The sequence below is a fragment of the Bos indicus genome, chromosome X, assembly GCF_029378745.1.
Source record: "Bos indicus isolate NIAB-ARS_2022 breed Sahiwal x Tharparkar chromosome X, NIAB-ARS_B.indTharparkar_mat_pri_1.0, whole genome shotgun sequence".
In the NCBI taxonomy this organism is placed as follows: Eukaryota; Metazoa; Chordata; class Mammalia; order Artiodactyla; family Bovidae; genus Bos; species Bos indicus.
This window is the reverse complement of record NC_091789.1, coordinates 32,895,528-32,918,234: the sequence shown is the minus strand read 5'-3', so window position 1 is coordinate 32,918,234 and position 22,707 is coordinate 32,895,528. Positions and strand designations below refer to the sequence as shown.

At 48.4% G+C, this 22,707-nt stretch overlaps 1 protein-coding gene across 2 annotated transcripts; it reads left to right on the top strand.

Annotated features, from left to right (window-relative positions):
* Nucleotides 1-1,347: 1,347 nt before the first annotated feature.
* On the top strand, nt 1,348-20,667 carry IDS (iduronate 2-sulfatase). 2 transcript variants are annotated; one of them, XM_019955415.2, is made up of 9 exons: nt 1,349-1,597; nt 1,998-2,134; nt 2,692-2,869; nt 5,360-5,448; nt 7,081-7,281; nt 8,685-8,855; nt 10,998-11,124; nt 13,214-13,387; nt 16,064-20,667. In XM_019955415.2, the coding sequence occupies exons 1-9, from the start codon at nt 1,504-1,506 to the stop codon at nt 16,534-16,536; spliced, it is 1,644 nt and encodes a 547-aa protein (XP_019810974.2). In that variant the 5' UTR covers nt 1,349-1,503; the 3' UTR covers nt 16,537-20,667. The 2 variants fall into 2 exon arrangements, with proteins under 2 accessions (XP_070640531.1, XP_019810974.2); XM_070784430.1 differs by lacking the exon at nt 7,081-7,281 and having other exon boundaries at nt 1,348-1,597.
* Nucleotides 20,668-22,707: the final 2,040 nt, after the last annotated feature.

Below are 22,707 nucleotides of genomic sequence, written 5' to 3'. Positions count from 1 at the left end.
GCAGAGGGGCAGATGAGATGCCACCTCAAGCCTGGCAGCTTGGGCACTTGGCTGGGCTGGCCCATCCTAAAGGATTCAGCATGGTCTAGTCTGGTGAGTGCAGGTGGAAGCTGGCCCTTCCTAGGCAGGGCAGGCAGGGGAAAGCCAGCCAGGCTGCAGTGTGAACAGGTACCCTGCCGGGACCTGAGGAAACAGCAAAGCAGGTGCTGTGGCAATGGTAGCAGGCCTCCTGCAATGACTGCATTGTGGCTACCAACAGATTAGGTTCCTTATCATGGAAGTTCACCCTGTGCCTCCACTTTCTGGCTGTGTGATAGAGTGAGTGATTTAGCCCCTCTGAATTGCAATTTCTGGATCTGTGAAATGGGAATGATAGTAGCATCTAGCTCACAGTGTTCATGTGAGGAGAAAATTAGCACGTGTTCTGGGCATAGGAAACCCTCAGTAACAATACTAACATGTATGGATTATTGTATGCAAGAAAAGATCTCCAATCTGCCTGGCATTCTGCTAGGTTCTTACACTGGGAGAGGTGAGTCAGAGACAGAGAGAGGATTGTGACATCCTTCTCAACCCTAAGCCCCAGACACTGAATGATTTTTGCCATCAAAGAGTTGTGACTGTCACTTCTCCCACCTCCTACCTGGTCCCCATCTCCTGTTTCCCCTCCAGCCACACCAACCACTGTGCCATTGGCTCACACTGTCAGCATGCTCTCCACAATGAATGGTCCCTCACTTCTTTCAAGTTTTTGTTCAAATGAGACTTTACTATTGAGGCTTTGCCTGGTCACCCCATAGAAAATAACACGAAATTCCCCATGCCCCCCCCCCCAAATTATTTGGTCATTTATTGTCCACAAGCTCAACCAGGGTAGGGACTTAGAACTCACAAGCCGCCAACAGTGCTCAGGATACATATCTGGTGTACTTCATAAGTGTTGAACAAATGCATAGGAGAGGAGTCCTTTTAGATGGAGCAAGGTGGGCTCTCAAAGGACACTATGGAAGGAGAATGGCATTAGGGCTTATCTGCAGGGAGAAATATGACTTTTATAGACAGAAGAGGGAAGGGAAGGGCTTCTAGGTGAAAAGCATTGCAGGAGCAAAGGCAAAGAGGCGGGAAACTGCTGGTTGAGGACAGTGGTTGCAACGGAAATCTTTGAGGACACCTGGAAAGAGCCCCTGTGCTCCTGTCTTACAGGGGCGGTGGGCCACCGCGAGACGCTTGGCCAGGTGGGCGGGGCCACCGCTCCCCGCGAGGAGGTCGACCAGGCGGGCGGGGCCGCTGGGCGGGGCGGGCGCAGTGCTAGAGTCAGGGCTCCGCCCACTGTGGCCCGGATCTCGCGCAGGCGTACTCGCGCTCGCCCCGGGCCCGGCTTGTGCGGCGGCTACAACCTCCTCGCTTCTCTCCTGGGTTTCCGATGAGGGACAGGCGGCGGGGGCGGCCCGGCCCTGCCGAAACCTGTCGCCGTCGCCCTGGAGCGGCTGCTCTGGGGCAGAAATGCCGCCACCCAGCCGTTCCCTGCTATGGCTTGGCCTGGTCCTGGGTGCTGTCTGTGCCTCCCGCGGACCCGCGGCGCCAGGCAACGCCACAGGTGCGTCCTTCGTCCCCATTGCGCGGCTCGGTCGTCTCTCCTTCCCTGGCTACGTCCCTCCTTAACTCCCTCGCTCCTTCTCTCCTACCATTCCGTCCATGCTTCCTCCCCTCCCTCCTACGGACCATCGCTTCTCCCCTCCCTCCTGCCCTCCCTCCCTGTTCTTTCTCTCCATCCTTCCCTCCCTCCCCCACCAGGCTTGAGGCCATGGCCAGAGCCTAACCTTGCCACCCAGGACTGGGGCTTCCACTGCGCGTCCGCTTCCACTCTCCCTGGCTTGGCTAACTGGGCTGTCAAGGCTCTGGTGCCAGCCTTAGGCCTCTTGGCACCCTAGCATCTGCCACTGGTGGGGGTTAAGTGTCAGTCCAGGTGATCTCACTGCAGCCCCTCCCCCGTGCAGATCCTCTGAATGTCCTTCTCATCATCGTGGATGACCTACGCCCCTCCCTGGGCTGTTATGGGAACAAGCTCATAAGGTCCCCAAACATCGACCAACTGGCCTCCCGCAGCCTTCTCTTCCAGAATGCCTTTGCCCAGGTATGTCTGGGCACCTCTGGGTGTGCCCCCCTCCCAATGTGCACTGAGGGTTGTGGGATGGCATCTCTTTATTAAAGGGGAGCATGGTCTGGAAAATGGTGGTTGACAAACCTGGTTGTCCACTGGCAAGACAGCTGGTTGCCTTCAAGGGGTACTTCTCCTGGGGTGGAGGGTGTGCCCTGGCCCTGTCGTGCTCAGGCCAGTCCTGCTCAGCTTTCTCCCCCACATTGGGGATTGCCTGGTGCTGAGAAGGAGGGGGTGCTGCCATGGTGGTCCTCCCCCCTGTGCCCCCAAGACCCTGCCCGCTCCAGGCCCCCGAGAGACGCCATCAGGCAGGACACAGTCATCTGCTGGATGGAGGGGCTGAGGCCTTCCGTTCCTCTTGGGAAAGACTTCTTTCTGGCATGAGGCCCAAATCCAGCTGGTTGGCTTTGAGATTTGCATGACTCAGCCACCAAGCTGTTAGCTGAGGACCCGGGAGGTTGCCTGGTTACCTTTTAGCTGCCAGACGTTGTTTTCCTCTGAGGACGTATCCTTCTGCTTCTGCTCCCTACCAGCAAGCCGTGTGCGCCCCGAGCCGCGTGTCCTTCCTCACTGGGAGGAGACCAGACACTACCCGCCTGTATGACTTCAACTCCTACTGGAGGGTGCACGCTGGAAACTTCTCCACCATCCCCCAGTACTTCAAGGAGAACGGCTACGTGACCATGTCGGTTGGAAAAGTCTTTCACCCTGGTACTGCTTGCCCTGCAGAGTCTGGGCTCTCTCTTTTTTTGTGCCTGGGGACTGGAGACCCCTCCTGGGGTTGGAGCTCTCTCTGCAGAGGCCTTTTTGGGCTCGGTGGACACCTTGTTAGTCACTGACATCTTTGTCCAAAGTAGCACTTCTCACCTTGACTTTGTGTTCTCACCCAAATGAGAAATGGTAGAAGAGCTTTTCCTTCCTTTCAGATACTGGTGATGGGGGGAAGGAAGCGGGGGCCAGCACTGCCTGTGAGTCCAGCTCTGCACCTGACCCCCTGTACTCCAGGCTCCCTGGCAGTAAAGTAAGATAAGGGCAGCTCTGTTGACTTGCCCAGTGAAGAGGCTGCAGTTTTGTGAGGGTTGTCTGCCCACTGTCTGTGAGTTAGGTCAGAAAGAGGAGAGTGAGCTGGTACCAGGGTCTCTGACTTTCAACACTACCTGGTGAACTAGCTCTCTTTAATGCCAAAATGAGAATGCTGAAGCACATACTTTATTTTTTTTTTTTTACCTTGAAGTAATTCATGGTTATTTTGCAAAAAGTTGGGTGGAAAAGAAGGAAAGTATAAAGAATATAAATTACTTGTACTTGTGGCACATGGAGAAGAGCTGTATTTTGATGAGTGCATTATTTTTCTGATTTGAGATTTGCCTGTATATACAGTCATATACTGTGAGTGTTTTAAGCACAAACATTTCCCCACGTAGTGACTCTTCACACCATCATTTTTAATGGCAGCATGGTGGTCTAACAGAGACATGCACAGTAGTTTAGTCCCCCTTGTTTTCAGGTTCTCTCACTTCCACCTTCCATGGGATGAGCATCTCTGGAGGCAGAGTGAACTGCTGATGGGCAGTAGCACTGGGGTGCGGGCCCCTGGCTTCCAGTCCCAGCTCTGCGACTGCTTTGTTGTTGTTCCCTCATCCAGTCGGGTCCAAATCTTTGTGAGCCCATGGACTGCAGCACACGAGGCTCCCCTGTCCATCACCAACTCCCGGAGCCTGCTCAAGCTCATGTCCATTGAATCCGTGCTTCCATCCAACCATCTCATCCTCTGTTGTCCCGTTCTCCTCCTGCCTTCAATCCTGCCACTGCTTAGCTGTGCAGTTGACCTCAGGCAAATCATTCATCATCTTTGATCCTCCCATTCGTCCTCTGGGAAGCTGGAGTGGCAGCTGCCTTGATTCCCTTCCCAGGGGAGCATGGGGGTGCATTGGGAGCCCAAGCTCTGTCCCACGGAGCACTTATCAGGAGGGGCTGCAAAGTTGGGAGTTTTGAAGGCGAATCTGCCAGGAATCATGTTATGTGGCCGAAAGGCTCGCAGCACTAGAACTTTCTGCTCCCATCTTGACACCCTTGCCTGAGCACCACTGGAGGGAGAGTCCAGGAAAGGAGACACAGTGGAGGGGAGATGGTGCTTCAGGACGGGGGCCTCCTTCCTCCCAAGAATGAGCTCATGGAATTGTCTTAGTGGGGACGAGGAATGCAGCACTGCAGCCCTTCTGGAGACACATTTTTCAAGAGGGTCTTTGTTCTCAAGAACCTGTTCTGTCAGGGAGAGGCCTGCCCGAGGCTGACTTGGCCTCCTCGACTGAGTGCCTGGCCACCGCCCTGATCCTCTGGCAGGCTGGGGGCGGGCTTTTCTCATGGGTGTCACTTCCCCAGGGAGAAAACAGGCTGGGTAGGTCAGGTCACTCGCCCAAGGTTGCATGGGCATGGAGGGCAGCGCTGGGGTTTGGAGCAGGTCTGAGCCATGTCTCGGTGCCTGTGGTGTTGAGAAGCCCTCTGCCTTTGCCTCAGGCCCACCTTGCCCAGCTCGTCATGGCAGTCCCCTTGTGTGCCCGTGTTGCTCTCTCAACTCCTCCCTGCTGAGCCGCACAGGCTTTCCCTCCCTCCCTCTGTCCAGGGCCCTCACTGTGCCCCCTGCCCAGACCCATGTCCCGTCTGTGCCCAGGGCTCCCTGCTTCCACAGTGCTTCTCCTCCCCAGACGCCTGCCGTCCTTCCTGAGTGTTGCATGTTGTTATTTTGTTTTCCCAAATAGACTGTGGACTGCTGAGCTTGGGTGGGTTTCTGCGTCATGAATGAGCACTGGACCTGACGTCCTAAGGCAGGGGTTCAAGTCCCATTCCCCTCGCTTCCTGTCTGGTTGGCATCCAACAAGGCACCCCCTTCGTGGAACCTCCCCTGGCCTAGCCATCCCTGGTTGTGCCCGTGCCTCTGCTGCCTTCCTCGTTGGGTGGGGAGAGGTGCCAGTGAGAGCTCTTCCGGGCCAGGTCCAGCACTCAGGAAGAAGCCCAGAGGGACAGCTCTTGTGGGGACTTATTGTCATCTGGCCTAGCTCCTAATCTTATACATGAGGAGACTGAGGCCAGAAGAGGGGGTTGGCCCTTCCCCAGTTGTGTGCAAAGTGTACATTTTGGGTGGGGAGGGCATTGAGGGACTCGCTATGCTGTATTTAATGACTTTTCCTTTTCCCCCCCAAGGCATATCTTCCAATCATAGTGATGATTCTCCATATAGCTGGTCTGTTCCACCTTATCATCCCTCCTCTGAAAAGTATGAAAACACCAAGGTGAGGCTCTGAAAGGGGTACTGTTTTGAAGAGGAACCTCTTGTTCTCTGTTTAACAAAGTCAACTATTGCATGTATTCTATATTCTTTCTAGCTGGTTCTATGGTGAGCTTTGTGGCTTTGGTTGGTGATCATGACTTGACAGAGACAAGTGTTAGGATCTTTGGCATTAGGTCCAGTGGAGAGGTGGCTGAGTTTTTAGAAGCTGGCTGGGATGTGTCACTCTAGAAGCTTCTGCTCTAATGTTCAAGACTTATTTAATGGCTCTTTTGTGTTCCTGGATAAAGCTCTGTGCAGAGGATTAGAGGAGATGCTGAGACATGGAAGGGAGAAGACAGACCTGTGCACTGAGTGTCTCAGCCCAGATGGGGAGAAAGGCTTTCCAACTGTCTGTCTTCTCTGTCTTGTGCCTAATGGATGTGTTCTGGTGCTGATACCTTTGATAGGGGCTTTAAAATTTTAGAGCATTATGAAAAAAAGGACTCTATAAAGAAACTTAATGATGGTTCAGAGGAACCACCCCCCCCGATGTATAAATGCAACTAAAACTCACATTTAAGAAATTCAGAACATCAGCTAGAGCACTGAGAAATGACATGTTTCTCAGAGGTTTTTAGAGCCACCATGTGGGAGAAGGGTATGGATTGGCGGAGATTGGTAGGGTGCAGAAGAATTTTCTAAATTTGTGACAACTTTTATTTCAAAATACAGTGAAAGCCAGAGGGCTCTGACCTTTGGCCGGTGGCTTGAGTGTTAACAGAATGAGGTTGAAAGACTGCATCTCAAGCCTTCTGTTCCCTGAGATCATCTCCCTCCTTTTAGTGGCCTCACAAATGCCAGGTCCCTGAAGCCATCCTTCATATCATTCTCACAGTGATGGGTCTGACTGCACACATCCCCAGGGGTGCTGCAGACCATGTGAGCATGGCGGCTGAGTGGGTGCTGAGAGGCAGGTGGCTTCCTGGCAGGGCAGCGTGGGCAAGGCAGGCCTGTGAAAGGATGCTCTCCAGCGAGATGTGGCAGCAGCTGCCACTGCCTCTGCGTGTTTGTGAGGTAGAAACCATGGTCCAAACTGAAATTGGCCTTGTGGCCAACGTGGCCGCTTTAGGAAATGAAGCAGTAGTTTCAGTTCCATCCTGTGCATGATGTACATGAGGACCTCGAAATTCTACCAACTATCACTTTATCCAGTTAAGTGTAGCCCTGTCACTTAGAAGCTTTAGTCTGGCTTTGAAATTGAAAACTTTTTTGTTTTCATTTCCCTAATGACATTAAGTATCTCTACATGTAATTACTTTGGGGAAATATGTATTCAAGTCCTTTGTCTATTTTTTTTGTTGAGTTGGAGACAGCTATTTTTTTAATCGTTAGTTTACTTCGGTTTCCTTTAATTAATTATGGTGTAGAGACAGAAGATATACAACAGGAAGCTAAGTGCTGGTGGACTTCTGGCCTCTGCCTGGAAAACAAGAAACACTTCTGTGTTTCGGTACTGCTTCCTGTGTGCCTGTCTAGTCTGGATGACTAATACTTAATGTTCTGGAGGTAAAAAAGCTGAATTGGTTGTGTGAAACTCTCATGGCTTCTGTTTCTTGCATTTACAAAGCTGATTTTGTATGTTTTGTTTTGAAAGACCTGTAGGGGACCAGATGGAGAACTCCATGCCAACCTGCTGTGCCCCGTGGATGTGGTGGATGTGCCTGAAGGCACCCTGCCTGATAAGCAGAGCACTGAGCAAGCTATACAGTTGTTGGGAAAGATGAAAACATCGGCCAGTCCTTTCTTCCTGGCTGTGGGGTACCATAAGCCACACATCCCCTTCAGATACCCCAAGGTGAAGAGCTGGCTGAGGGCTGGTCCAGCACAGCTGCAGTAGCTGGGTCAGCATAAAAGTGGCCACATCTGGCTGTCCCCGGTCACCAGGGCTACCTGATGGCACTGGTGTACTCAGTGATGGGATGCTGGGTTTCAGAGGTCAAGGCTAAGAAGTAGACTTAGGATAGTAATCTAGTTGGAAACGCTGGGTCTTCTACTTCCTCCACTGGAGGGTTTTTTCCTTGGATACAGTGAGTCATGTGGTGGTGGATGGTGAAATCATCATGGAGAAGGGTGGCAGAGCCGGCCACCCTAGCCCGTGCTAAGCAATGATCCCTGAGACACCCCTCCAGGGGCTGTGCAACCCTGGTCAACTTAACTGCCTTTCCCCCGAGCTTTGAAACACAGGGTCCTGTGTGGTTTGTTTGAGCCTAAAATCCTGTGCTTACATGCATATTATTTAGAGTATTTAGTCACTTCTTTTGTAGAATATTTTTCAGTTTTCCCTATCATGTTTTCCCCGGGCTTAAGCAGCCCATCCTTTTGGTTTCACAAAGCATGCCCGTCGTTTGCGATGGGAGTGGAGACCAGAGGCTGCTCTCTGATGCTGTGGTTGTCTGCCTTTGACTGGCCCAGGGCATCGGGCCTTCCTCACAGGACCTGTCAGTCCCCTTGCCAGAGGGGGACTCACTTCTGTGTCCCGTGGAGAAGGAGTTAGCCTACCCCTGGGCCTGCTCGTGAGGTTGGACCTTGGCCCAGCTTTGGGGAACCTGGCTCCTGGGAGTGAGTGTTCTCCCCTCTCCCAGAACTGCCAAGTTGCTCCCTAGGCCTGGACTGTCCACAGAAAGCTCTGTTTTCCTGCCTCAAGTCTGGGATTTTGATCTGTGCAGGCAGAGGGTACCTGGGTGACCAGGCTCGTCAAGGCCCTGGGCCCTGAGGCTTTCATGAGCCTCCGCTTCCCAGCTGGCAGCGTGGCATAAATGTCAAATAACTCATTGCTGGGGGAATGACTCACATCCTGTGTGACTGAACTAGGGCTGTTCCTGGTGTCCCCCAGACTGTCCACTTTGCTGTGTCTCATGTGCTTTCACTGTTATAATCGTAACCTGTGAGCTCTCCCAGTGACTGTCTGAACACGAGAGTGGTTCGGGGAGCTGGCAACACCTCTCCACATGTTTTCTAGTTGGAGGGGAGGTGGTGACAGAAATAGGAGGGCATCGGTCCCTATGAAGGAAGAGAGCTGTTACTGATTGGTTTGCAGGAAACCAGTCGAGTGATTTCATTAGCACTGGCGTCTCCTGACAGTGACTTTCAGAGGGGGAGACACCTGTGTCAGTGCATCACAGATTGAGAGAAGACGTCCAGCATGTGCCTTTGCCAGAAGAGTGACATCCTGGTGGCTTTGTGTGCTTTTCCCCCAAGGAATTTCAGAAGCTGTATCCCTTGGAGAACGTCAGCCTGGCTCCTGACCCCCAGGTCCCCACTGGCCTTCCTCTGGTGGCTTACAACCCCTGGATGGACCTCAGGCAGCGGGAGGACATCCAAGCCTTAAATCTCAGTGTGCCCTATGGCCCGATTCCTGCTGACTTTCAGGTACCAAGTTTCTATGTGTGAAGCATCCTGTGGAGCACAGGGGCCAGGGATGGATGTGCTGGGTGGATCAACAGATCTCCCCTTCAGCATCCCCATTCCAAAGAAGGGGATTGTTGGGAGACTTGGGAACTCACTGGCTGGGGCCCCAGGGTGGAGATAAAGCCTGGGTGACCCTCACTGATGGGAGATGATGTTGAATCCAGGTGACAGTCTGTCAGGTGGAGGGTGGTTGGCGACTCCTGTGCCAGCTGAAACTCTGGATTTGCTGGTCCTGGTGAGTCCCCTCTGTGGGAAAGCTGACACATGTCCCTGTTGGTGTCAGGAGGTGGCTTAGTGAATGGGGCCTTGGTGCAGAGGGAGCGGGGCATGTACACGGCCAGCGCTGTCCAGCTGCTGTGTCTGGGATCCATTTGTCATGATGTGGGGGTAGAGCAATTCCAGAGTTAGAATCCTTGTGCTGACTTTCCAGCCCCCCTTCCCTGAAGTGCAAAGTGGATGTTGAGGACACTCTTTCTGGAATATTCCATATGTGGCCCTGCCCTTCTGTTACACATGAACACTCCAACAGGCCCTCTACATGGGAAGGCAGACAACAGTGTTTTCACACTGTCTTCCTGTTGGAATTGCCAGGTGTGCTTTGTGGGAAATGCAGGTTCTCGGACTCCACTCCCAGCTTCCAGCTCTCTGAGTCAAAGTGGGGCGAGAACACCATGCAGCCCACAAGTCTTTATGGGAATTCTGATGCAGGCGGCCCAGGAAGACACTGAAAACACAATCTCCTTCCTTCCCATGAAAAAGGCAGGGGCAGAGTCAGGCCAGCAGACACTTTCTGCTCCAGGAGCCACTTGGGCTGAGAGTCTGGGGAGGGTGCACCGTAGGCAGCTTGTTGGAGAGAATGTGGCTATGATCTCCTGCCAGGTGACAAACGGCCCAGAGGAGAGGCCTGCTCATGGCCGCCCTTAGGGTTGAGTTGTATCCCTCAGGAAGATCCGTGACAGTCCTGACCCCCAGGTCTTCAGAATGTGACCTTGTTTGGAAGATGTAACATGGGTGAGCTCATGCTGCCATAAGGCAGGCCCACATCCACTGTGACGGGTTCTCATTAGAAGAGGAGAGAGACAGGAGAAGGACTCCATGGGTGGCTGGGGCAGAGGCTGGAGCCCTAGAGATTGCAGCCACCACCCTAAACTAGAACATCCTTCTCCTGGAGCCTTCAGAGAGAGCCTGGCCCTTCCTACATGTTCAGTTTAGACTTCTGGCCTTCACAACTGGGAGACAATCCGTTTCTGTTGTTTCAAGCTACCAAGTAGGTCATACTTTGTTAGAGCAACCCAGGATATGAATACAGCTTTATGGCATCTTTGGCGTGACTCTCAGAGTTTGGGATGGTAAAGCATCTGTCTACAATGCGGGAGACCTGGATTCGATCCCTGGGTTGGGAAGATCCCCTGGAGAGGGAAATGGCAACCCACTCCAGTATTCATGCCTGGAAAATCCCATGGACTGAGGAGCCTTGTGGGCTACAGTCCATGGGGTCACAAAGAGTCAGACACGACTGAGTGACCTCACTTCACTTCACTTCAGAGTTTGGGAGGCTGAGGGGTCAGTTTCTGTGTACATGGTCATCTCCTGGGACTCATAAGGATATGTGAAGGAGACAGAAAAGAATAGTAAGAGGCATATCCATCCACTGTGATCTGTGCCCAAAAGTGAAAACTGATTTGGTGATTTGCCCCGAAAGTGGGAATTTGGCTGTGGCTGTGGAAGGCACTAGTGGTGAAGAACCTGCCTGCCGATACAGGAGACATAAGAGATGCAGTTTCAATTCCTAGGTCGGGAAGATCCCCTGGAGAAGGGAAATGGCAACCCACTCCAGTATTCTTTCCTGGAGAATCCATGGACACAGGAGCCTGGAGGGTTATATTCCATGGGGTCACAAAGAGTCAGACACGACTGAGCAACTTATCACACACACATGTGGAGGCGAGGGTATGGGGAGGGAATGAGGGTTCTGTTCTTGTTGAAAATGTCACCAAGGGCACCAAAGGGCTGGGGCTCAGAGGGGCGCTCAAACAAGCACTGTATCTGGGTATGCCATACACGTTAAATCGTAGTCACTTGCATTACTATTTTTATCTGCAGCGGAAAATCCGCCAGAGCTACTTTGCCTGTGTATCCTATTTGGATACACAGGTTGGCCGCCTCTTGAGTGCTCTGGACGACCTTCAGCTGGCCAGCAGCACGATTGTGGCATTTACCTCGGATCATGGTAAGTGTTTTGAATGGCCCTGGCGAGTCACTCAAAGCATCTGAACTTGTCTGTGAAAACTTCCCTAACTTGCGTGAAATAGGTGTATATTCTCTTCTGTGAATCAGGAGTGCCCTGAGTCGGCAGTCTTGGGTGCTTTTGTGTCTACCTTGTTAGACCCAGGACTTCTCTCCATGGAGGCCAGGCCTCTTTTGAGTCGAAGAAGTATCTTGGCTGGTGGAGGTGGGTGGGCAGGATGGACCTCATACTAACCTTTCTTGGTGAACTCAGCAGGAGCCCCCATTTCTCACGGAGAGGGTTGGAATGACTCTTAGTTTGTCTGAGGAGGGTGCAGAACAATGCTGGCAGAGCCCAACATGGCCTTCAGGCCTGAGCCTCGCTGTCCTCTCTGCTGGGATCCTGGGGTTCACTACTATGGGTCTCTAAGGCAGTTTCTCACTTGTTCCAATAATGAAAATATATTTTTAAAAGAATTCTTTTCTGGGGTGTGTTTGGGGCCAGTGAGCTCCTTTCCCCATGTTCCTGTGCTTCAGTTATCCACTCACAGCAGTCTTGTTGGTCTCATCCTCACCCACACGCCCATCCCCAAATTGTTTTGAAGCCAGGCTCAGGTAATTAAGTTTTGTAAACAGTATCTCTAATAAATATGGCTCTTTTGAAGTTTGACTATACTACTATTGTCCTACTTAGAAACAGGAAAATAATTCTTTAATATTGTCAGATATGAAGTGGGACAATTTTAGATCATAGCATGTGTTCACTGTGATGAGAAAGAAGCACACAGAGCACACTGCCCTTTATCCTACTTGCCCAGAGCTAACTGGTGCTGACAGATAGCCATCCATCCTTCAGTCACGCATATACATGGGACTCTATGTCATGAGTGTGTATGTGCATAATGTATAGCTGTAAAACATGGCAAGATCAATTGTGCTTGTGTCCTGTTTTGTTCCCTGGTTTGTTTTTTCCACTTAATGTCATAGACAGTTCTCTATGTCATTTCTCACAAGCCTACCTTACACCTCATAAAGACCCATATTATTTTGTTAAGTATGGAGGTGTCATAAGTTCTCACTGTTTCCCTAATGATCTGCCATCAGCTTCAGAACCCCCTTCTCAGTGCCCAGTTTCCTCCTCCAGTGCTACCATGGCCCCTGCAGCCCTGGAAGCTAGCTTCTGCTCTGAGGCAATTGCACTTGATGACAAATGGCCCTTCCCAAAGGGCCCTCCTGGGACTGCCTACATCTGAACCACAGAAGCCTTCTTGAACCTGTGCATGGCAGCTTGACGTGATTTTGTTTATTTTTTAATATGAAATACTTAATGTACTGCTGCTACTGCTAAGTCAATTCACTCGTGTCCGACTCTGTGCGACCCCATAGACGGCAGCCCACCCAGCTCTGCCATCCCTGGGATTCTCCAGGCAAGAACACTGGAGTGGGTTGCCATTTCCTTCTCCACTGTGTGAAAGTGAAAAGTGAAAGTGAAGTCGCTCAGTCGCGTTTGACTCGTAGCGACCCCATGGACTGCAGCCTACCAGGCTCCTCCATCCATGGGATTTTCTAGGCAAGAGGACTGGAGTGGCTTGCCATTGCCTTCTCCGACTTAATGTACAGTCTCTCTCTTTTATATTTTTTATATCAAAAATAGCACTCAAAGTGATTGGAAATTGCCAACTTGGGGTATTCAAGCTGTCTTTTACAAGAGGTATTTTAAAGGAGGCTTAGGAGTTGTTTTTAAATCAAGGTTAAGCATGTGGAACCAGAAGTTATTTTCTTTGGTCTGTGGTGTGTCGTAAAAATTGAAAAAGATACGCATGTCTTTTTAAATGTGAGAAACTGTGCTCCAGTCTCACAGATCTTGTTTTTGTGGTACACACTCACAAGTGCAGATCTGAGCTTGTGTGATTTGAGTCAACAATGACTCCACCTCCTACCTTTCTGTGTGGTAATTCTAGCAGAATTTCTTCTAGATGGTGAGTTTTTGCTTCCTCTGGCTTTTACAAGAGGGAATGAAATGGTGTCTAACTGAAGTGAGCAAGCCGTGAGGTGCTGATTCATTTCTGTCATGCTCTGATTTTTATGACCAGGATGGGCTCTGGGTGAACACGGAGAATGGGCGAAATACAGTAATTTTGACGTCACTACACGAGTGCCTCTGATGTTCTATGTTCCCGGAAGGACAGCCCCGCTTCCGGTGGAAGGCGAGAAGTTTTTCCCTTATCTCGACCCTTTTGATTCCGTCTCAGAAGTGCCAGAGCCAGGTATGGAAATGCAGAAGTGATGCTACTTGACAGCAGGGATGCCTTTAGTTGGTACAGAAACCCCCTCACCACCCAGCACAGGCCTTTCTACCTAGGGCAGGGGAGCGGCAGTGCCAGAGTTGATGAGGGTGGCCCCTGTTCATAGGGGGCTTGGAAGGGAGAGGGGTAGAGCAGGGGCCACCCCAAGATGGGGAGAGCCATCATGGAGGTGACAGGAGTGTGCTCTGAGCTCAGGGCAGGGGGCAGGGGCTTCCCCCTTACAGGTGAGCAGAAGTTCATTACCTGCGTCCTTCTGGCTGGGACTCAGCCCTCTGCAAGGGAACATTAGCCACCTCAGCTCCTCCATCTGGTGTGGTGCCAGGTCTGTCCCATCAGTGGCTCTTGTTTAAATTTTTCTTGGTTTTAGTCCATCGTTCTGGCCTTTTTGGATCTTTCCAAGTTTGCTCTCTACTGCCCAGTTTTTTCCTGAACCTTTGATTTCTGTGTGTTGCATGCACTGTCTTCTTTCATGTCATTGATAAAAATGTTAAACAGTTTGAAAACATGACCATAGCCCTTTATTTGCTGGGAGAAATCTTCTGACACGTTGAGAATCCTTTTTGAAACTTCAGAGGGGAGGTGTTGAGCAGCTTATAGATTGATGTTGCTGCACTGTCATCCCATTTCTTTCCAAATTTTCTCTCAAGCCTGTATATCTTCTTTGATCATTGGACTTGGATTTCCAATAGCCAGTCTAACATGCTCAAAGCTGAATATTTGACCTTTGACTTTAAGCCTTTGACACTCTTCCCCTTCTCAGGAAATGGCAGTGGTTGCCCGGGCCAGAAAACCATGCTGATAGTGGCCCATCAAAACCATGCTGATAGTGGCCTGTCTTTTCTCTTACGGTCTGTACGTGATGAGCAGTCTTTCAGCCCTCCTGCCACCATTCATTCAGAATCTGTCTACACCATTTCTCCCACTTACCGCCGCCATCATGCACCACGCTGCCACCTTCTCTTGGTAAAACCTCCTGGCTTGTGCCCTTGATCCCTAGAGTTTTTCCTCAGTGAGCCTGATGTTAACAGCTTCAGTGAGCTTGTTAAATCCCAAGCAGGTGGCTTCAGAACCCTACTCTGGGGCCTCCTACACGCCTGTCTCAACTCTGAGTGAAAAGTTATTACAATGGCCAGCTGTCACCTGGGCTCCTTGTATCTCCCTGAACTCATGTTTTTCAAGTATCCAGGGCAGCTATCTTGTACAGTGTTCCGCAGTCTGGGTTTGTCTGACTGCTTCCTGAGAATTAGATTCAGGGTGAACCCTTTGGACACATGCTGCACACTGTGAGGTTGTGGGTTCCACCTGTATACCACTGGGGACACTTCATGGTGGCCTGTGCCCTTATTAGTGAAGTCAAGCTGGACTGTCTGGTTAAGGTGGTTGTGTTAGACAGGCCTCGCCATTGTAAAGGTATCTTTTAAAAAATATTCTTTACTTTTATTTTTATTTTACTTACAAACCAAATATGTTGGAAATAAAATTGAGCCATATAAAGCAAACTCTTAAAGATCCAAAAAGGCTAGAGTTATGGCCCAGAGTAACAGTAAATTTTAACAGGAGTCACAATAAAGTACAAGATTTAGCCTTTAAAGATAAATCAACAACAATGAGATATCATTTCATGCCTGTTAGAATGGCCTTTATCAAAGCAGACAGAAAATGGCAGCACTGCCAAGGGTGTGGAGAAACAGGAGCCCTCAGGCCTTGCCAGTGGCGATGTGAAATGATCCAGTCCCTGTGTAAAAGTTTGGTGGGTCCTCAAAAAGTTAAACATAGAACAGTCGTGTGACTTGGCAGTTCCACTCTTAGGTATGTATCCCACAGAACTGAAACCAGGTACTCCAAGAAAACTATGCATAAAAATTTTCATAGCATTATTAGTAGCCCAAAGGTGGTTGCAACCCAAGTGTCCATTGACAGATGAATGGATAAGCAAAACATGGCACATCCATACAGTGGGCTATCATCCAACCTTAAAATGGAAGGAAACTGATGTGTGCTATGACCCGGGTAGACTTGGAAGACATGATGCTAAATGAAAGAAGCCAGGCACAAAAGGACAAACACTATGTGATTCCATGTCTGTGAGGTGCCTAGAGCAGTAGACACACAGAGACAGATAGTAGAAGGGTGGTGCCAGGAGCTGGAGGTGTCATTTCACAGGGACAGTTTCAGCTGTGCAAGGTGAAGATAGTTCTGTGCTGGGTGGTGGGCATGGCTGTACAACAGTGGGAACGTCCTGAGTGCCCCTGACCTGGGCACAAAAAACTGGTCACAGCAGTAAATTTCATGTTGTTTGTAATTTACAATAATAAGAAGGAGATGGATGAGATGCAGATATCCAGAAAGGAGGGATCGGCCGGGCAATGCTGTGAGGCTGGGAACAGACTGTCCTCAACAGACTTTCCCCAGCAGTCTGAGCCTTGCCTGAATCACCCAGACACTGGTGGGTCCTACATTTAAATCTTTGCTAAAAGTGCCAGCAAGCTGAGGGCACCTTCATTCTGCCCTGCTGTTGGGTGAGGACCTGAATTGGTTTTGTTCCTAAAGCTCTTGGGCTAAAAATAAATGCTGTAAAAGAACACAAGTCAGCGTGTGGGGCTGTAACCTGCTCCATGGGGTGGCTTCTTCTTTCAGGCCGGCAAACTGGGGACCTGGTGGAGCTGCTCTCTCTCTTCCCCACACTTGCTGGACTTGCGGGACTCCGTGTCCCTCCACGCTGCCCCATCCCCTCGTTTCACATGGAGCTGTGCCGAGAAGGCCGGAACCTCCTGAAGCTCTTTGAAGACCATGGTGAGGAGGAGGAGCCCCATGTCCGCAGTAATCCCCGGGAGTTGGTGGCCTATAGCCAGTATCCTCGGCCCGCAGACTCTCCTCAGTGGAATTCTGACAAGCCGAGCTTAGAAGATATAAAGGTCATGGGCTATTCCATACGCACGGTAGACTACAGGTATACTGTGTGGGTGGGCTTCAATCCCCAGGAGTTTCTGGCTAATTTTTCAGACATTCATGCAGGGGAACTGTATTTTGTAGCTTCTGACCCTTTGCAGGATCACAATGTGTATAATGATTCCCAGGGTGGAACCCTTCCCCAGTCATTCATGCCTTGAGTTCGCTAACCAGAGACCATATATAATGCCAGTGAGAGAAGGAATTAGAGCTGGTTTTTCATGATTACCCATACTATTGGAATCAACCCCAGGGGCAGGGAGTTAAAACCTGCATCAGTAATTTGGCCTAAGAATATGTAACAGCCGCAACTTTTGATTTTGTCATTATAATCGGGCTGAACCTTTACATTTTATTATTATTATTTTTTTTTTGGTAACAGTCATAGCTTATTTATTGAATGAATAAGCACAGAGTGAGCAAGTTGAAATTGTCATAGCTTCAGCTATCAGGAGCATAGTGACTGAACATAGCACTCTATTCAAGAAATATAATACTTCAATTATTTGTGAAATGTAGTACATTTCAAAATGTAACCACATGTCAAATTAGGTTTGACACTATAAATTCCTGGTTCTTTTGTTTATAATTTAATAATATATCTAATTTAGCCTGATATACTCAAAATATTATATCAACATGTACCCTAGGTTTTTTTAATGTAAACTTAATAATGCTAGATGCCAATACCTGAAAGTCTAGCTCTAACTTTTCCAAGATTGCAAATCTTCAAATCCAAAAACAAAATATGCATGAGGTGATTACTGTGGAATTTCTATATCAAATAATAAATAATGCTAAGTAAACTAGAGGCATGCCATGTATGAGAAATTTAGTTAAAAATTTTCAGAGACTTTCTGGCACAGACAATAATTTGCTAGCAAGTAATATGACCCTTGAACACCACGGCCATCTTTAAAAGGCATCTTTATTCACAGTGGAAAATAGTTGAAGGCATAACTGTATCCCTGAATTGAGATGTTCAAAACCATTAGTGTTCTTCTTCTCTGGAGATTGTTGGTTGCAGACATGTATTTATCCAGGAGGCAGGAAGGAAATAATCACTGTTAGTTGCTATTACAAATAGCATTAATTTTAGTAAATTCTAAATTCTTTTGAGAACTGTGAAAGCTATTCATTAATATCATATTAGGTGATTTCTAATTCCCCAGATGGTAGTTCTGTATTCACTAAATAAAGTTACCAGGAAAAGCAGGTGGTAGTAATAAGCTTAGCCTATGTCATCTTAAAAATAATGGAATATTCACAGGTCATGTTCACTACATGTTGATCAGTCATCAGTAGTCATCAGAAGAGTGAAGCACTCTGTTAATAAACATTAATGTACTCCTGTATCAAAGTAACTTCTTGTAATTCTTTACATGTGCTGCTTTGGTGTTTAAAAGGTAAATGTGAACCAAAATACAGCAAATTAGTTTACTGCATTGTATTACATTGTAACCAAAAAGGCAAGATATTATAAGATTACTTCAAATCAGTAAAATTTCAAATACAGATTTTTGTTTTTACTAAGCCTACAGTGGACGCATATATGGTGGCAAAACAGTCTTCTAATTGAATCAGTGACTTCATGTTCTGCCAACGGTTTGTACTTGAGGAGTGAAGGGCCCTGTTCCTCTCTGCTGATCCCATTTCTCTTCTGGAAGCCTCCACTTTTGTGGATGGTGTCCGTCAGCCTATTCTTTTCCCTTCTCCATCCTCTCTATTGCTCACATCACTTCGATGCAGAATTTTACAATCCAGTCCAGTTTCTCGTGATGTCTTTTCAGGGTATTTAGCTTTATCTCCTACTTTACAGTTACAAAGCTTTTATTTTGAAGCTTTTATTTCGAATTCCTGGTTGACTATCATCTGTACACTCATCGTTTTTTCTCTTTATTTCTTGAAGCACATTTTAGTATCAGAAAATCTCCAAATTGTCCTCTTGCTGAAGTTGTAAGCTGAACTGTGCTGAAAAGAGCAGAGTGACTGGCATTCTGGCTGTCTCTCACCTGCGTGACAAAAGCCTCTGCTGGGTCTGCTTGGGGGCGTTTTGCATGTAGATCTGACTCTGCAGGAAGAGCTTCTGTCTTCTCTTTTGTCGGTGAGGGTGCACACTCAGAATGCTTCTTCCCTCCTTAGGTCTTAGCTTTCCTTGGCCTCCCTTTACATATGTCTCCTTGTAGAATCTCGGTTGCATTTCACATGCAGGGGCATGCTCTTCTAAATCAGCTCACAGGTGACGGTTGCTTTTTGTGTTTTTGACACTGATGCCAGGGTGGAGCCATTTGTGCACATCTCCAGCATTCATCGAGACAAGCAGCTGCTCTCTGGTTTTCACATATCAAAGCTGACCACATTCCTTATCTTGACCAGGCTTAGGGAAACCACATCTTTGTTGCATCACGTAACTTTTCTCCAATGCTGCTGAACTGGACACATTTTATGAATGGTTCTCTAGTCATTCTTTGTGGAAATCCCTATTGCACTTGAGCCAGGGGGTCTTTCATGCAGTTTACTTGAAACCCAGACCAGTGATCTCAGAAATCTTGAGTGGCCCTAATTCAGAGGCTCAGATACATGAGGGGGCAGCTTCTGCTTCAGGGTGTCTGGGCGGGGGTCTGAGAGCCTGCACTTCTGACCCTTCTCCTCCAAAGAGTGCCCTTTGAGAACTATGCCACGTGTGTGCTGACCAGTAGCCACTAGGCCCCAGTGACTTTAAATTTCAGTGAATGAAATTACAACCAACATTTTAAAAGCAGAATCTCTGTTGCACTTGCCCTATTTCAAGTGCTCAAGAGCCAGTGTGGGTAGGGCATTGGGGCACTGTATCAGACAGATGCTACAGCCTTTCCGTGTGGCAGAAAGTGAACTGAACAGAGGTGCCCTAGGTTAACTCTGAACTGGTTGACTTGATCCGCCTAGCTGTTGACAGGTTCCTCCCGTGGGCTGATTGTCTCCTGTTTGCCCGCAAAAACTTGTCCAGAGAGGAGCCATGTGTGTTTGGTGGAAGTGCAGAGCAGGGAGTTCCCTCTGCCAACTGACCTCTTCCTCTCTACCACCATCGCTATCACCACAGCCCTTCCCTCCTCCTTCCCAAGTAGTTTACCTCCCCCCCTCTTTCCTTCCCTGCTCCCCTCAAAATCCATGTGTCTTCCTGAAATCCCTCTTTGATCCTGCCCTTTGAGAACACCGTTAGTGCCTACTTCTGGGTCTACACAGACCTCCGCTGAGCAGTCAGAGTCTTCCCTGACTCCACAAAGCCCCTTTCCTTGGCTGGCCAGTCTGTGAGCTGGTGCCTGACTCTCCTTTGCCAATCCCTCCCTCCCAGCCCGCCCCTAGGTTCTTCCCTCCCCCCTTCACCATCCATCCATATATAATCATCTGCCTCAGCCCCCTTCTATGCCTCTACTTCCAAGAGAGTGAGGGCTCTGAACTCTCTCGACTGCGTTCTTGAATGAGATGAACATCATTGAAGAATCTTGTGGGCACCTTACTTTAATAAAAGGTTTTTTTTTCTGATTGTAAAATTAATGTGTTAAGTTTAGAAAAAAATGGAGAACAGAAATGTAATAAAAGATAAGGAAACACATCAGTATTTTACACCAAGATAGTCGCTAAATATCTTGCCTTTTTGGGGTGTAAATTTTTTACACTGTTGTAATCATACCATGTGCTTTATCATGCAGTTTTATATTCCTATTTTCCTATGTGGTTATTACAGATACTTTATATTGGTGGTGGTATATTGTGTGGTGTAGTTTTATCTTAATTTTCTAAACTTTCTTTCAGTTATTGGCAATTTAGTCAATTTCCAGATTTTCAGTATTGTAAATAATGTTGTGATAAGCAACTTTATGAATAAAATGTTTTTGTGTGTTTCATATTAATCCCTTAGGATGGACGCTTAGTGCCAAGTTGCCGAAAGCATCTCCATTTTAGTCCTCTCCTGCTCCCTTAGGATAGTAAAACTGAAAATAAAGCAAACAAGGATACAGATAATACAGACCATAAAAACAAACAAAAAAACCCACCCTCCCAATAATAGCTGAAAGTAGAATCCTATTTGAGCTTTGAATTCTTTGCTTATTAATGGCCTTGATCATTGTTCTCTGTGTACATTTGTTGGGCATTTGTATATCTCATGTGAGTTTGCCTTTAAATTTCGGGTTTTGCTTTCTTAAGTAATCAAACAAATTGCTCTTTTCCTATGTGATTTCTTCCCTGTCTTTTCCTATTAAACATGAGACCCATCCCAATCTAGAGATTTAATAAATATTCATATTCCTCTCCTTTTCTTGTGGTTGGTTTTTGTACTTAATTTACCCTGTCTCTCCACCCCATGGTCAGAAGAGTATATATGCTCATTTTGTAAAATCGGGAAGACATGGGAAATGGTGAGGATGACCAGTAGCCACCTCCAGACACCTGGACACCTACCACATTAAATCCTGTGTTCAGGTGTTTTGGTCTAGGGTAATGTTAGCCTGCTTTTTCACATTGCCGGCAGTTCTTAGTTAACAGTTGTCATGACTGCACCACCCTTCCTACATTAATCTTTTTTTTTTTTTTTTACAGAAATTCTCAACTTCTGTATGCTTTAAAAAACTGTAGTAAAATGTGTATAATGTCCGATTTACCATCTCACACATTATTAAGTGCACACACCATGGATTAAGGACAGTCAGTGTTATGCCGCTGTCATCAGCATCCATCCTCAGAACTCTTGCAAAAGTGAAACTGTCCCCATCCAACAGTTACTCCCCATTCTTTCCTTCCCCCAGCCCCTGGTAGCCACCATTCTACTTTTTGTCTCTGAATTTGATTACTTTGTGAACCTCATATCAGTGAGATCATGCATTTAGTTGCATTTTGTGCCTGGCTTCTTTCGCTCAGAATATCTTTAAGGTTCACCCACATCGTAGCAGGTACCTTAATGTCCTTCCCTTTTAAGGCTGAATACCATTCCATGGCATAGATAGACTGCATTGTGTTTATCCATTCATCCCTGAGGGCACTTGGGTTGTTTCTACCTTTTGGCTGCTGCAAATAATGCTGCTGTGAATGTATGTGTACAAATACCCAGCCCATGCTCACCTCTAAGCAGTTAAAAATGGTGGGGTGTGCTGAGAGATAAGACTCAGCCGGCTACAGAAGGCAGGATTTCTCCAGACCCTAGCAAGGGGCTGGCCCTCCTCCTTCAGGCCAACTTCAGCGACACCTGCCAGGTGTCCAAGCTGTCCCACCTCACTGTGAGAACGAGAGTGTACACATTCCCAAATGAGGCTCAGCTTCTTCCCCAGTGCCCAAGTCCAACCGATTATAGCTCCTCCTCTGAGTCTCAGATTCTGACTTGGGCTCACAGTGAGCTGGAAGCCAGCTGCCCATGTCAGCCTCTGCCCATCGTCTCTTTGGGCCTTAGGTACAGCCCCTTGTGGTTGAACCTGCTGTCAACCTCACCCCTCCCACCCTGGGCAGTCTCTCTTCTGTGAAAGAGACCTTGAAGCTAAGAAGGCTGTCACTGATAGGGGCGCTTGGGTCACCATACTGTTGTGATGCTCAGAGCCTTCACTTCTGTTGGGGACTTGCCCTCCATGTGCTACCGAAGCTCCTTGGGTGTCTCTTCCATGTACTCACTTGCTGGGGCAGAGGCTGCCTCCCTGTCGAGTCTCTGATGTTCTCAAGAGCCCACCCTCAAGGGCTTTTCTTTGAAACAGAGTTTCCTGCCCAAGATGGCTGGGAGCCAATGGCCCTAGTCACCAGATGATGGCCATACTTGGCTCTGGATTCGGGGCCATGATTCAGGGCCTCTGATGGAGACAAGTACAGGCTGGAGAAGACAGTTGTGGTTTGGCTTGGCTCTGGATGAGGTACCCACACAGGATCACGTGGCACAGCCTGGGCAGGAGGAGCAGAGCCCTGGGAAACAAAGACACGAGGTCTAGTGTACTTGGCACTTGCCAGAGAGCAAGAATTAGGATGCAAACAAAGGCCAAGAGTTAATAAGGGCTTTTGCTTTTTCCTGCCTGCAACAGGCACTGGGATTTATGCAGGGGAGAGGGTTTGTAGCAGGCCCTAGGCTGACATTTACCAAACCCTTGTCCTAATTTATCCTTGTTTCGAGTGTTTTGGAAAGAACCTTTTGCGAGTGATTTATATTCAAAACTCATTATTTACTTAACAGGTTTTATCAATTAATCTCTTCCACGCTATTGAAAATGTGGCCTTGTCTGTGTGTTAAGTGCACCACGAGTTATTGTATGAATAAATCATATAAATTTGCCATTATCAGTGTGTGCAATTCTTACTGCTGCTTCAAGATGGCTTGCTGC